At 50.1% G+C, this 14,118-nt stretch overlaps 1 protein-coding gene across 2 annotated transcripts; it reads left to right on the top strand.

Moving 5' to 3' along the window:
* The first annotated feature begins 589 nt into the window (after positions 1-589).
* On the top strand, positions 590-11,913 carry Mzf1 (myeloid zinc finger 1). 2 transcript variants are annotated; one of them, XM_029531838.1, is made up of 6 exons: positions 590-775; positions 2,083-2,521; positions 2,896-3,079; positions 3,409-3,479; positions 3,598-3,718; positions 10,385-11,913. In XM_029531838.1, exons 2-6 carry the CDS (start codon positions 2,123-2,125, stop codon positions 11,815-11,817), a joined length of 2,208 nt encoding a protein of 735 aa, XP_029387698.1. In that variant the 5' UTR covers positions 590-775; positions 2,083-2,122; the 3' UTR covers positions 11,818-11,913. The 2 variants fall into 2 exon arrangements, with proteins under 2 accessions (XP_029387698.1, XP_021074745.2); XM_021219086.2 differs by lacking the exon at positions 590-775 and adding an exon at positions 1,001-1,345.
* Positions 11,914-14,118: the final 2,205 nt, after the last annotated feature.

Raw genomic sequence — 14,118 nt, 5'->3', positions numbered from 1 at the left:
CCTGCCTCTGCCTCCCGAGTGCCAGGATTAAAGGCGTGCGCCACCACGCCGGGCTCCCCAACCCCATTTCATTCACACCTATATCTCTGTGTGTTCACTTATATTCACTGCCTCTCCTAGCATCCAGTCTCCCCCTCACAATTTTCCCGCCCCTCTAATCCTCTCCCCCGACTCTATGCGGGTATCTCTGCCTTCCTGTATTTATGTCCCTGTCCCTTCCCCTTGGCCTCGCCACAGAACCTGACCTTTCCTAAACCAAGTAGTCCAGTCGTTACCTAGGATACCACCAGGTTTGGTCCCCGGGTTACCATGGAGTCCCGCTCACTCCTACCCACCCCGCAGAAATACAAAAGAGATCCGGTGGTGCTGCGTTTGCGCGCACACACCCAGCACCCTCCAGACTACGACTCCCAGAAAGCATTTTGCTAAGCCTTTCTTTCAGTGGTTCCGGAGGTGCCCAGCGGACGCTCTTTTTCGAACCCACAGTTGCCATGGAGACGGGGAGACGGCGTCCTAGTGAGAGCGGTGATTGGTGCAGAACCCTGCAAATCCCGGCAAGGCAGGTAGAGAAGGGACCAAAAAAAAAAAAAAAAAAATGTGGTGGGGGGCATGCGCAGTCTGGAAGGCGGTGCTAGAATCCGTTGCCCCCCGAGAGGATTGTGCACGTCGACGGGGCCCTGACGCCTGAATTCTTGACCGGGAGTGTGGGAAGAGACGTCCAGGAGTGCGAGCTGATTATTGCAACCAGCGCAATCCCCTAGGGACAGGAAGAAGGGTAGAAACGGAGGATGGGGTGGGGGAAGGGCAGAAGGGCGTGGAGTTGCGCGCAGAGCAGTCTGGGAAATGTAGTTTGCTATGGAGCAAGCGAACGGGAGTGCGCATGTTCGAGAGCGCACAGCCTCCCTCGGAGCATTGAAGGAAGGCTGGGAGTCCCTTCACCTCAAGGCCTTGGGAGGCGTCTGGGTAGAGTGGACTCTGGGATTCCAGCTGTCCAGCTAGACCCGGAGCTCCGGTAGGGGTCCAGGAACTCCCTGCAAACCGGCCCTGTGCTGACGCGCTACCGCGCTGATGGCCACAGGTGCCACGGCGACCGGACACATTGGCACCCTAAAGCGATGATGCTCGCTTAGACTTCTGGGAAATGTATTTCCGGAACCTCCTCTTCTTGCTTTGTGGCTGTTCCAAGTTTCTCTCAGGGTTGCGACTTGACTTAGGACCCTAAAGATCAGAGGTGTAACCCACAGAAATCAAGCTGCCTCTAAGTTGATGCCGCTCCAATAGTAAATTTAGATTTTCACAAAGTCCCAGTTGCAGAAAGTATGGGAGAAGTCAGTCCTATTTACAGGTGAGGAAACTATAGCTCACATAGGCACAGCAAAAGTAGGTATCCTTGCAGACTGTTGGTCTAATGAGTTGGGAGCCTTTAAGGGTACCCAGAAGTCCCCCAGTCACCTCCCAACCAACTAAATTAGAGAGCTGAAGACTCATATCCCTGTTGGATGTGATGAGTTAGCTTCTGGTATTGGAGAAATGTGGAAAACTGTTGGCCTAAGAGAAGCTGAGATGGGGGATTGGGTGGAGTAGGGGTGTCCCCTTGATACCACATTGGGAAAGGAATGTTGGGGCCTGAGAGAGGGGCCAAGTCCAAGACTGGGTAGAAAACATTAAGGGACTTGTTTGTTCCACCCCAAAAGGCTCTCCACAGGGACTCTTATTGGGAATCCAGGAGGAGGCAGCAGTGGTACTGATGTCTGGATGCAAGTAGAGAGACAGCTATAGAAAAGAATAGGATGTAGGGAAGAGAAATGTTTCTAAGCTTAAGCAACAGCCTGTATTTAGAACAGAGTAAGCTGCCAGACACTACTCTATATAGGCCCGGCTGAAATGAGGTCTACAAAGCACATGGCACATTTAGAGTTCCTACTGATCTCTGGGGTGTGGCTGGCCTGTCAGTGCCTGTTCCTTCGGGTGTCCTCTTCATGGAGAAGGTCTCAGGATGAAAGGACACAGCATGGCACTCAGTAAGCATTCGCTGCCCCTGGCTGTCCTTGTTACACATGCCTTGTACTATTCCTTCCCTAGGGACAGACACTGGCCTCAAAGACCTGATCCAGTACTCCTGATGAGACCCACTGTGCTGGGATCCTCAGGCTGTGCACCCCCAGAAAATGAGCCTGCTGTGGTGAAGCTGGAGGAGTCTGACAACGACAATGAGAGAGAAGATATATTGTGGGACCCAGGCCCTGAGGCTGCGCGTCTACGCTTCCGATGCTTCCGGTATGAGGATGCAGTAGGTCCTCAGGAAGCCCTGGCCCAGCTCCGAGAACTGTGTCACCAGTGGCTACGCCCAGAAGTACATTCCAAGGAACAGGTGCTGGAGCTCTTGGTGCTGGAGCAGTTCCTGGGTGCACTGCCTCCTGAGATCCAGGCCCATGTGCAAGGGCAGTGGCCAGGCAGCCCTGAAGAAGCTGCTGCCTTGGTTGATAGACTTCGATGGGAGCTTGATGGACCTCGGAAATGGGTGAGTCAGTGACTGAATAGAAGGTCAGGGCTGGAGCATTGTCATGCTTTGCCTCACTCTAGGAGTGTCATGCCCAGGCAGACGAGCTCCTTGGTCATACAGACGTGTCCACCTATAACAGAACCTATGTGAGGCTTCTCACAAGAGCTCATTCCTGTATTACCTGGCATCCCCAAAGCTAGATGAGACACAAAAAGGTACCATGCAAACCCCTCTACCAGCAAATAGTCCTTTTGCTTTCTGCTCAGGGTCAAGAGAGGGGACAGGGAAGCTCAGAACTTTGGATGACCTAGTCAGTCTACATCGGAGTTGGTGCCCATAGACCATGGGTTGTGCCCAGCTCCACTCTCTCCCTGGTCTGTGCATCTCCGTAGGTCACAGTCCAGGTGCAGGGCAAGGAGGTCCTATCAGAGAAGATGGAACCCTCCAGCTTCCAGCCAAGACCTCACATCAAGCTTCAGACTCCAGACCCTGCGGCTGAGACTCCCCAAGGAGCCATGCAGGAATTGCCACTGGACCTACAAATGAAAGAGGAGACAGAGTTGCTGGGGAATCCAGGTGAGAGCAGGCAAAGTGGGCAGGCCCTAAAACCTTGCTGGGCAAAGCTACTCCACTCCACTGAGCCAGGCCCTGTAAGATAAAATAGTTCCAGTGTGACTGTCCCTGACCACCATGGCCCCATTTCCAAGCATCATGGGACAGGCTGACTCACAGAGATACAGTTACACAAACCAGTGCTTCCAGAAAACCCTATTTGACACCATTCCCACTGGGCCTTCAGCTGCCCTACCTTGTCTTTCCCAGCTTCGAGATTGTGCCCATATCTCCCTTATGTCTGGAAAGGTGGAAACTTTCTTGAGCTGACTGACCCCACTCTTTCTCCCTAGAGCTCCTGGAGTCTGGGCCTCTTCCTGCTGTTCAAGAGGCTGCAGCCACTCTCCTACCTAAGGAGGCCCAGGTGAGACCTATACAGAATGTAAGTGACCCTCTGCCCTATGAATCTATAATGGGTGAGTGTCAGATGGGACCTCTGAAGCCAGCCAGGCACAGTCCAACATTGACCACTGTGGTTTCAGGGCCATGGGACAACACTGGACCAGACCTCTCCTCACAGCGACACTGAGCCTGATGTGCCCCCATGGAGCAAGGACCCTATGCCCCTGTGGCATGAGGAAGTAGGGGGCATCTTTTCACCAGGTTAGTGAGATGGACAAGGTGGAACTGAGTCCTCCTCGTGTTCCACTACATCTGTGAGCCCTCTGCCCCTACTCAAAACAGCCCAGTCACCGTGGTGCCTCCTTTAGCCTTCTCTGCTACTGACCCCTTGACTCTTTCTGACTTTGCCTTGAATACCTTCCTGAAAACAACCTCTCCCAGTCAAAGCGTTCTAAATGACCTCCACATTTGGGTGTGCTGCCTCTTGCCTGTCAGATAACCGAGTAGGGAAGTTTGGGACCTATCGAGTAGAGCTTGATAGTAGACAAGGCAAGAGTAGTTCAGACACAAATAGATGACACCTACTGAGGACAGACCAGAATGCCGCTGGGTCATCCAGACTCCTCTCGTTCTTGGTTTACTTCCTTATGTGCATGCATCATCTTGCGACTTCTGCTGTGGGAAGTAAAACTCCGAAAGGTTACAGGTCTGAAACATGTCTGTCTAGCCCTTGTTAGGTGGTTTATTTTTCCATTATTGGAGCTCAGGGTATGCTAGATAAGCACCCTATCACTGAACTACACCCCCAGTTTCCCACCAGTGGATTATGGAGAAGAACTCTACGATCGAGCCATGCCTCCATCCTCTCCCTGGTGGATTCAACACCTTTGTCCCACCACTGAGCCAGTGTGTTAGCACCTCCTAAGCTGGAGGTACTATACCCTCAATCCTAAAACTGTTCTGTCGGACTCATTCTCAGGATCTTTTGTTTTTTTTTTTTTNTTTTTTTTTTTAATTGCTGCTGTTGATAAGTCCTCTCTATTTGGAATTCACATATCTCACTGGTAGGGAATTGTCTTGAAATGTTTCTTGGACCATGACATGATTACCCAAGGCTCTTGGGCTCTGGGATGGTCCTCTAATGTTATCACACCAATTTTCCACCCCCTTTGTTGTGAGTTCCAACATGTGTAGTGTGTCACAGCAGACACATAGAGTTCGGATGACAAACTGCAGGAGTCAGTTTTCTTTCTCTACAGTGTGGCTCCTCAGGCTCCGACTTGAGTCATCAGGCTTAGCAGCACCCTAAGGCAGAAAAGAGCACCCAGCATAAGCGCCTGCTGCTGCCTCAGAATTCACCTGCCCTGACCAGCCCTGCTTGTGTTGTACAGGGACCACTTTGTCCCGCTTGGACCCGCTTCCCTCTTCATCCACAACTCCAGTCTCTCAGCTCTCTTGCAGGCACATTGGCAGCACTGCTTCAGGCCCCCCTGGCTGATTCCTCCTCCTCCGGCTGCTCTTGCTGTAGACAACCATACCTCTTGCTTTCGTTTTTTGTTTTGTTTTGTTTTTTGTTTTTTTCGAGACAGGGTTTCTCTGTATAGCCCTGGCTGTCCTGGAACTCACTTTGTAGACCAGGCTGGCCTCGAACTCAGAAATCCACCTGCCTCTGCCTCCCGAGTTCTGGGATTAAAGGCGTGCGCCACCACGTCCGGCTACCTCTTGCTTTCAAGCATCAATTCATCTTCGCCTCCATGATTCCTGGCATGCCCTTTGGCTGCTTGCTTCATCCTCCAGCTGTGCCTTTTGTGACAGATGGAGTTTTGGTTATTGAGAGAGGGTCTACTATATCCTAGGGTGGCTTGGAGCTCAGTATGTAGCTGAGATTGACCTTGAACAACGGATGCTCCTGCCTCTACTTACCAAATGCTGGGATTACAGGAGTTGGATACCTCCCCTGGTTTATGCAGTGTTGCGAATAGAATGGCTTCATGCATGCCGCAAGCATTTTACCAGCTGAGACAAATCCCCAGTCTATTAGTGATTTTGGTGGTGGTGGTGTGGTGTGTTTGTTTGTGTGTATATATGTTTATACACACACACATGTACCAGGGATTGAACCCTAGACTTTTGCACATGATAAACGTGCACTCTACTATTAGAGTTATACTCCCAGAGATCTTTTTAATACTTCATTATGATGCTATTTTAAATGTTAACACCATGTAAGGGACAGCATTGACAGGTTAGTGACAAATGACTTCACTAAAGACACAAGGCAGAAGTAGTTTGATACACTGTGATACATCAGCAAGCAAGAAAGTAGAGAGAGCCTGTCTTCATAGTGCCATTCCACTAGCTGCTTTGGGTAGCAGTATGTACTCTTGTGTGCAGTCAAGCAACATCTCACTGTCCTGGAATCCCTGCATTTGGGACGTATCCTGGCTAGCTGCAGCCTAGGCTAGAAGCAGTAATGATTTGACTTATCCTGAATCAGAATTGGCTCAGCAGGACCACCCTTTCTAAATCAGCATCAACACTTTGCAGCTAGGGCTTGTCCTCCATAGTTAGCAGGTAGTAGTACTGCTCATACGAAACCAGCCTGCAAGGAGGCAAAAGCAGACTAGTTTCACAAAGTTATATGAGCTCAGGACAGTATCCATAGTTAATGCATTCACATGGTAAAAACTCCAAATGGTATACAAAGAGTACAACAGTGCAGTGTCCCATCAGTGTCCAGCAGCCAACATGACAAGTTCTGTCTGCCTTCCAGAAAGAATCTGTATGCAAAGGAGAAGACACAATATAATCATACACTGCATAACAGTGTGTTAGTCAGCCCAGACCACAAACAACAATTACCTTAGCATATTGCCAAAGCTCCATATGGTTCTACACACCTAGCACTGGGAAGGTGGAGGCGGGAGTTAGGCAGAAGCTAGAGGATTGCATGTCTTCAAGGCCAGCTTGCACTGTAATGTGAGATCCTGTCTCAAAAGTTAGAGCTGGCAAGATGGCTCAAGAAGAAAGAGCACTTGCTCCTAAGCCAACAACTTGAGTTCAATCTCTGCGACCCATATGGCGGAAGGAGAAAATCACTTCCTATGAGTTGTCTTCTGACCTCCACATATTGCATCATGGAATGCATGTGGCCATATATACATATCTACAGCAAAAATAATTATTTTAATGTAAAAACCAAAACCACTTGACAACACCTTTCTGTAGAGTTTTCCCTTTAGTTAACCAACATATACCTATACAGCCAGGTGCTCAATAGCCTTTTATGAACACAGTCAGACAAGTGTAGGGTACATAGTGAAACACTGTTTCAAAAGCACACAGCAAACCAGAAATGGTAGCACAAGATTATAGGCCCTTAATCCCAGCACTGGGCAGGCAAAGGCAAGCAGATTTCTGTGTATTTAAAGACAACATGATCTACCTAGCAAGTTCCAGACCAGCCAGGGCTACATAGACCTGTTGATTTATACCAGAAACAAAAAAGCAGGAAGATAAAAAGGTGTTTGGGGGTTTTTTTGTTTTTGTTTTTTAATGGAGCTGGAGAGATGGCTCAATGGTTAAAAGTACAGGTTGCTCTTCCAGAGGACCTAGGTTTGATTCCCAGTGCCCACATGGTGGCTCAAAACTGTCCCAGAGAATCTGGCTGGCCATTGCAGGCACTGCACACACATAGTACACAGACATACATACATACAGGCAAAACACCTATACATATATAAAATAAAAAAATTTAAAGATGAAAGGATTTTTGTTATTTGGAGTGTGTGTGTGTGTGTGTGTGTGTGTGTGTGTGTGTGATTTTTTAGTTTAATTTCTTTGTTGTTGTTTTTCTCTATGTATCCAGGGAGTCTTAATCCCACTTGTACTCAGAACTGGTATCAAATTTATGTTAGTCTTTCTGCCTCAGACACCAAAAGTATCTGGGATTATAGGCATGCATCACTATGCGCTGGCAAGAAAAGTTTTTGAAAAGAGGCTGTTTAAGGGGCCAGAGAGAGTGCTCGGCAGATGAGCGAGCATACTGTTTGCAGAGGACTGCGGTTATATTCCTAGCACCCAGATCAGGCAGCTCACACCTCCCTGTACATCTAGCTCCAGGGGCCCCATCCTCTCTTCTGAGCTCTGACTTTACTGCATTCACATGTGCATAGACATACACATAGATGGAGACATAGTGGTGCACACCATTAATTCTAGTGCATGGAGCCTGAAGAGCTCTATGAATTCGAGGCCAGCCTTGTCTAAATGAGTTTCAGGCAAGCCAGGGCTATACAGACTCTGTCTCAAAATAAAAACAGTGTTTTAAAATGAACAACCCTGGAGCTGGAAAAAATGAATGCCTCACAACCATCTTAACTCCAGTTCCAGGGATCCAACACCCTTTCTGGCCTCCTTTGGACCCAGGCACGCACATGATACACAGACATACATGAAGGCAAAACACCCATACACACAATAATAAGCATAGAAATATATTTTTAATGAACAAGCCAGGCATTAGTGACACACACCTTTAGTCCCAGCACTTGAGAGGCAGGGGCACTTGGGAGGTTCGAGGCCGCTGGTCTGCATAATGAGTTCTAAGACAGCCAGGGATGCATAGTGAGACTCTGTCTCGAAAATAAATAAATAAAAATAAATAAGAACAAATAAGAACAAGCCTTGCTTGGTGAGATGGTTCACCAGAATCGCCATGATGAAAAGAGAAAACCAAATCCTCCAGATAGTCCTCTGACCTCCACATGAGTCCTGTAGCATAGGTGCGCGCGCGCGCGCGCACACACACACACCAATAAACAAACGATAGGTTTTAAATATGTATTATAAGGGGGAGAATAGGGGCAAGAGAGGGTGCTCAGTGGTTAAGAGTGTTAACTGCTTTTCAGACCCATTTCAGGAAGTTCACAGGGGATCTGATGCCCTCTGACCTCCAAGGGTATCTGAATACACATGGTTATACAAACTCATACAGTCACATATACATACACATAATACATACATACATACATACATACATACATACATACATACATACACACACATATATATATGTATGTATATATATATATATATATATATATATATGAGTATGTATGTATGCATGTATGTCTCATGGATGTCCAAATGACCTTATTCTGTTCCTGTTTTCATGCCATATGCCTGGCAAACAGCAGAGGTCACCACAGGACTTCAGACAGCTCTGTAGACTCCTGGCTCACCGTGGTCACTCCTTTGTCAATAGTTCTTTTGGATTGCTTTTCATTAGTACTAGAAAACCATTTTCATAGGTCATTAACACAAGGAGGAGCACAACTACTAGATAGGAGTACTTAAAAGTGGAATTCCTGGGACAGTGTGGAACACTGCTGTTTTAATTTTTATGAGGTTGTTTTGGTTTTTGTTTTTAGGAAAGTATCTTGTATAACCCAACTGGCTTTGAACTTGATTTGTTTGTTTGACAACCTTGAACTTCTATCTCTGTCCCTCAGAGTCTGGGATTGGAAGTACTCACCATCAATGCCCTGTGCATTTACCGTTTTGATTCAGTTTTCCAACCCAACATGTGTTATACCAGCAATGCATGCAAACACTTAAGATTATGAAACAAGCTGGGCGGTGGTGGCACATGCCTTTAATCCCAGCACTTGGGAGGCAGAGGCAGGCGGATTTCTGAGTTCAAGGCCAGCCTGGTCTACAAAGTGAGTTCCAGGANAGAGAGATAATGGAAACAAGGCTAGAGAGGTGGCTCAGCAGTTAAGAGCACACTGGCTTTTCTTGCAGTTCCCAGCACCCACGTATCAGCATACATCTGTAATTCCAGTGTCAGGATATCCAGCCTCCTCCTCTGGCCTCCTCAGGCACTCAAGCCACCTGGTCAAACACAGTGAGCAGACATACATGCAGCCTAAAAGGGGGGGGGGGGGGATGTGGCTCAATGGTAGAATATTTGCCTAGGACCTGAGACCTCCTGGGTTCAAGTCCCATCTCTGGGGAAAAAAATAGTTGCCGAGAATAGAAACAGAGTGTCAATTCAGCCCTACTGTGACTTTTTCAAAGCAGCGACTAGCATATTCTGTGGAGTTTAAACAATTAGTTACTTTTTTTTTTTCATGTTCACATCCTTCCACAGTGTGGCTGGCTGTCAGGTCACTGTTGATTTATGGGATCTCTGTCTTAAATTAATTAGCCCTTCATCTCTGGAGAGTTGTTAGCTTGGCTTTGGAGTCTGGTGTCCTTTGATGTATTCAAATTTATCTTACTTCCTTTTGGTGCTTCCTGGATTTTCTGTCACCCATTTTGTCTCCATCCCCAGTGATCTTGGTGGTCACATCATCCCTCGAGTATCCTCTTACACAAGCTCACCCTGTAGCCCATTGTGCCTGAGGCTGGCATCTTGGAAGGCTCACTCTGTAGCAAGGACATACTTCTACATAGACAGCTCCCATGTTGATCACATGTAGGTCGTGTTCATCTCACCTCTAACTCCCAAGCCTTCATGGAATCTCCTTGCCTGGGTCACCTCAAGTGTAGCAAGTCTAAACCCAAGGCTAAAGAACTACATTATTTTAATGCTGCCTGTAATGTCACCTCTGGCTTTTATTGAATCCACAGTCTTCTCTGCATTTTCCAAGACCCTCATTGGCCACCTAAACTGGGCCCTCCTGTCACCCCAGAATTCTTCCAAAAAGAGAACCCCATCCTCAATGATTTAAGTCAAATCAGGAAAGCCTTTGCACACACCTCAGTGTTGCCCTCAGGGTTCTGCCCATCTCAGGGAAACCTGTTCAGATAGAACAGCCACTCTTAACTCCTTTCTGCCTCACCAACCACTTCCAAGCTCCCAGAGTTCCATGGGTTATAGCAGAAAGCAAGTCTCTAAAAAGAATGGGTCCCGTTGTGCAGGGTTTACGCTGCAGATGGACAGCATCACGGCAGAGCCAGATATGATGAGCCCCCACCTCCAGGTCCCCTGGGATCTGGACATGGCTAGCCTCTCTGGACAGATACAGTCCCCTACCACGGAAGATGGCTCTGCCCATGCCCTTGTACTCCCCAGCGACCCAGGAGTTGAACAGGACCCTGCCTGCGAGGATCCCTGCCCCAGTGTGGGCCCAGCATTGGTGGCGACTCGCTGGCATGCCCCAAGGGGCCGGAGCCTTAGCCACCCTAGCTCGGGGACTGGAGCTATGCGAGGCAGCCGCTGCGACGTTTGTGGCAAGGTGTTTAGCCAGCGAAGCAATCTGCTGCGACACCAGAAGATCCACACAGGCGAGAGACCGTTCGTGTGTGGCGAGTGTGGCCGCAGCTTCAGCCGCAGTTCTCACCTGCTGCGCCACCAGCTCACGCACACTGAGGAACGGCCTTTCGTGTGCCGCGACTGTGGCCAGGGCTTTGTGCGCAGCGCCCGCCTGGAGGAGCACCGGCGTGTGCACACGGGCGAGCAGCCATTCCGCTGCACAGAGTGTGGCCAGAGCTTTCGGCAGCGCTCCAACCTACTGCAGCACCAGCGCATCCACGGCGACCCTCCAGGTCCAGCGACACCCATCCTGCCCCTCGCCGGAGTCCCCGAGCCCCCGGGCCCTTTCCCATGCAGCGAGTGCTGTGAGAGCTTCCCACGACGCGCCGTGCTGCTCGAGCACCAGGCGGTGCACACCGGGGACAAGTCCTTCGGATGCGTGGAGTGCGGCGAGCGCTTCGGCCGCCGCTCGGTGCTGCTGCAGCACCGGCGCGTGCACAGCGGCGAACGGCCCTTCGCCTGTCCCGAATGTGGCCAGAGCTTCCGGCAGCGCTCTAATCTCACCCAGCACCAGCGCATCCACACTGGCGAGCGGCCCTTCGCCTGCGCCGAATGTGGCAAGGCCTTCCGCCAGCGGCCCACGCTCACACAGCACCTGCGTGTGCACACGGGTGAGAAGCCCTTCGCGTGCCCCGAGTGCGGCCAGCGCTTCAGCCAGCGACTCAAGCTCACGCGCCACCAAAGGACCCATACGGGCGAGAAGCCCTACCCCTGCGGTGAATGCGGCCTCGGCTTCACGCAGGTGTCTAGGCTCACCGAGCACCAGCGCATCCACACAGGTGAGCGGCCCTTCGCCTGTCCCGAATGTGGCCAGAGCTTCCGGCAGCACGCCAACCTCATCCAGCACCGGCGCATCCATACGGGCGAGCGGCCCTACGCGTGCCCCGAGTGTGGCAAGGCCTTTCGCCAGCGGCCCACGCTCACGCAGCACCTGCGCACCCACCGGCACGAAAAGCCCTTCGCCTGCCAGGACTGTGGCCGCCGCTTCCACCAGAGCACCAAGCTCATCCAGCACCAGCGCGTGCACAGCACTGAGTAGCTGTACAGCACCGAGCTGTGAAAACACCTCACAAGGTTGTTGTGAGGCCTGGGCTTTGCCGGACGTGGTGACGCACGCCTTTAATCCCAGCACTCCGGAGGCAGAGGCAGGCGGATTTCTGAGTTCGAGGCCAGCCTGGTCTACAAGGTGAGTTCCAGGACAGCCAGGGCTATACAGAGAAACCCTGTCTCGAAAAACCAAAAAAAAAGTCTGGGCTTCAGTGGGTGCTCAATAAATAGATGATGAATCCCCAACCTGCACAGTTCCTCTGCCCACTTTACCACTGTTTCCATGCTGGTATAAGCTATGCATACACGGCGTCCAGGGGAGGCTACACACCCCCTTCCACAGTAGCACTAGCACCGATATACGCTAGCATACTTCTTGCTTATACAGAGAGGATGCCCAGCCTCAGGGCAGAGTAACCACATCCACAAAGGGGGAAAGAGTTCTCCGCGTCTGCCATGGGTCTTGTCAAGAGAGAGGTCTACCAACTATGTCACGGTGGGTGACTGAAAAGGGTAGTCCAGCTGGGTGTGACAGTACACACGCGTAACCCCAGTGTTCAGGGGGCTCAGACAGGAGGATTGCAGAGAGTTTGGGTTCAGTCTGGGCGACATCATAAGCTGTTATTTCAAAAGCACACATTGATGTGGCAGCACACTCAGTTGGGGAACAGAGAGACAAGAGCCAAAAGTTCAACAGGTAAGTGATGTGACAAGTTCCTGGACAGCCAGAGTCAGTGGGAACCTATCAAACAAACAAAAAAAGCCTGGCAGAACCATAAAATACAACCGTGGTGGTGCGGTACATGACGTAACCATTCCAGCTATTCAGGAGACTGAGGTAAATGAACTGCTAGCTATTTCAAGGCCTCCATGGCTTTGCAGTGGGATGGTTCAGAGGTAAAGTCCCTTGTCATCAAGCCTGATGACCTGAGTTTGATCCCTGGAGCCCACATGTTGTTAGGAGACAACCAATTCCTGAAAGTTGTCCTCTGATCCCCACAATCTGTGTTTTCTGGGTTATGTTTGCACATGCACACACACACAAATAAATGGGGAAAGAAAAACTTTAAAAGGGGGCAGGGCTAAGAAGTTTATTGATAGTATTCACCTAGTATTCAACAGGCCCTGGGATCAATGCATTGTGCTCCTCCCACCCCAATTAGGTCTTGAGGACTATTTTTATGAGTTGGAGAGAAAAACAAGTCAGGAAAACTAGAGGTGAGATCTTGGTTGCTGCTGAGAGGAGAGAGATGAGCAGGAAAGAGAGGAAGAGCAAGAACCATACCATTTGAGTCAGGGTCCCCAGAAAGCAGGCAGGTTCAGCAATGGGTGTCAGCCATCAGCTGGATGGGAGCAGAGGGCTGGGGTTATCATCAAAGAGCCAGACTGTCCATAGTACTAGGGCAAGCACAAAGTTAGGATTTTTGCAGGTATCCAAAGCTTTTTGAGGTAGAACTAAGAAAAGTGATCGGACTTAGCAGTGAAGATCGGTAAGCAACTTCCCAGTGCTTTCAAGTGTGAAGGAGGTGGAACTTGGGAGGAGCCATTTGGGAGCATCCTGTCCTGAAGTGAGACTCCTGAGGAAGAGCCTTCAGGGCTTTCTGTCCAGGGAACTCGAAGGCCTGGCTCAGGGTGGTGTCGAATTCTGTTAGAAAGGCCTTAGCTGCTAGGTGAAGAGATTGCTGTGGCCTGGCAGAATGCCACCCTTTCTAAACCCCGTGGCACCTTGTTTCTCAGAACTGTAGGGTTGAAGGCCTCTGTGGAGTCTGCCCTACGGTGAAGCCCAGACAAGTATAGAGCCCAGAGGCAGGAATTTATGTGGTATCTCAGCCCTAGTCAGGAGACAGGATGTCATGGTGTCTTCCCTGACACTCCCACCACATTCCAGAGCCTTGGGAGGGCATGGGCCTCCAAATGGATTGCCTACCTCTCAAATTCTCCATCTTGCTCTGAGCCAATTCCCATGACATTGTTTCTCTGTGCCCAAATCCACTGTCCAGTCACTTTCATCCTAACAGCACCCTGTCCCCAAGCCCTCAATCTGTCATAAGCAGGCAAAGCTTTCCTCACGCCAGTGGGAGCAGCACTGAGGACTGGACATGGGACGTGGCCACAATACAGAATGGGAGGTTTAACCTGGAAATTCAGACATGTCAAGCGTTTCCCACACCCATGGGTTCGTAGCCACTAAGAAAGGCTGACTGGAGCCAGGTGTGGTGGCACATGCCTTTAATCCCAGCAGAGACAAGCAGATTTCTGAGTTCAAGGCCAGCCTGGTCTACAAAGTGAGTTC

Source organism: Mus pahari, chromosome 19 (assembly GCF_900095145.1).
Source record: "Mus pahari chromosome 19, PAHARI_EIJ_v1.1, whole genome shotgun sequence".
Classification (NCBI taxonomy): Eukaryota; Metazoa; Chordata; class Mammalia; order Rodentia; family Muridae; genus Mus; species Mus pahari.
This window is presented reverse-complemented; position numbering and strand designations above follow the sequence as displayed.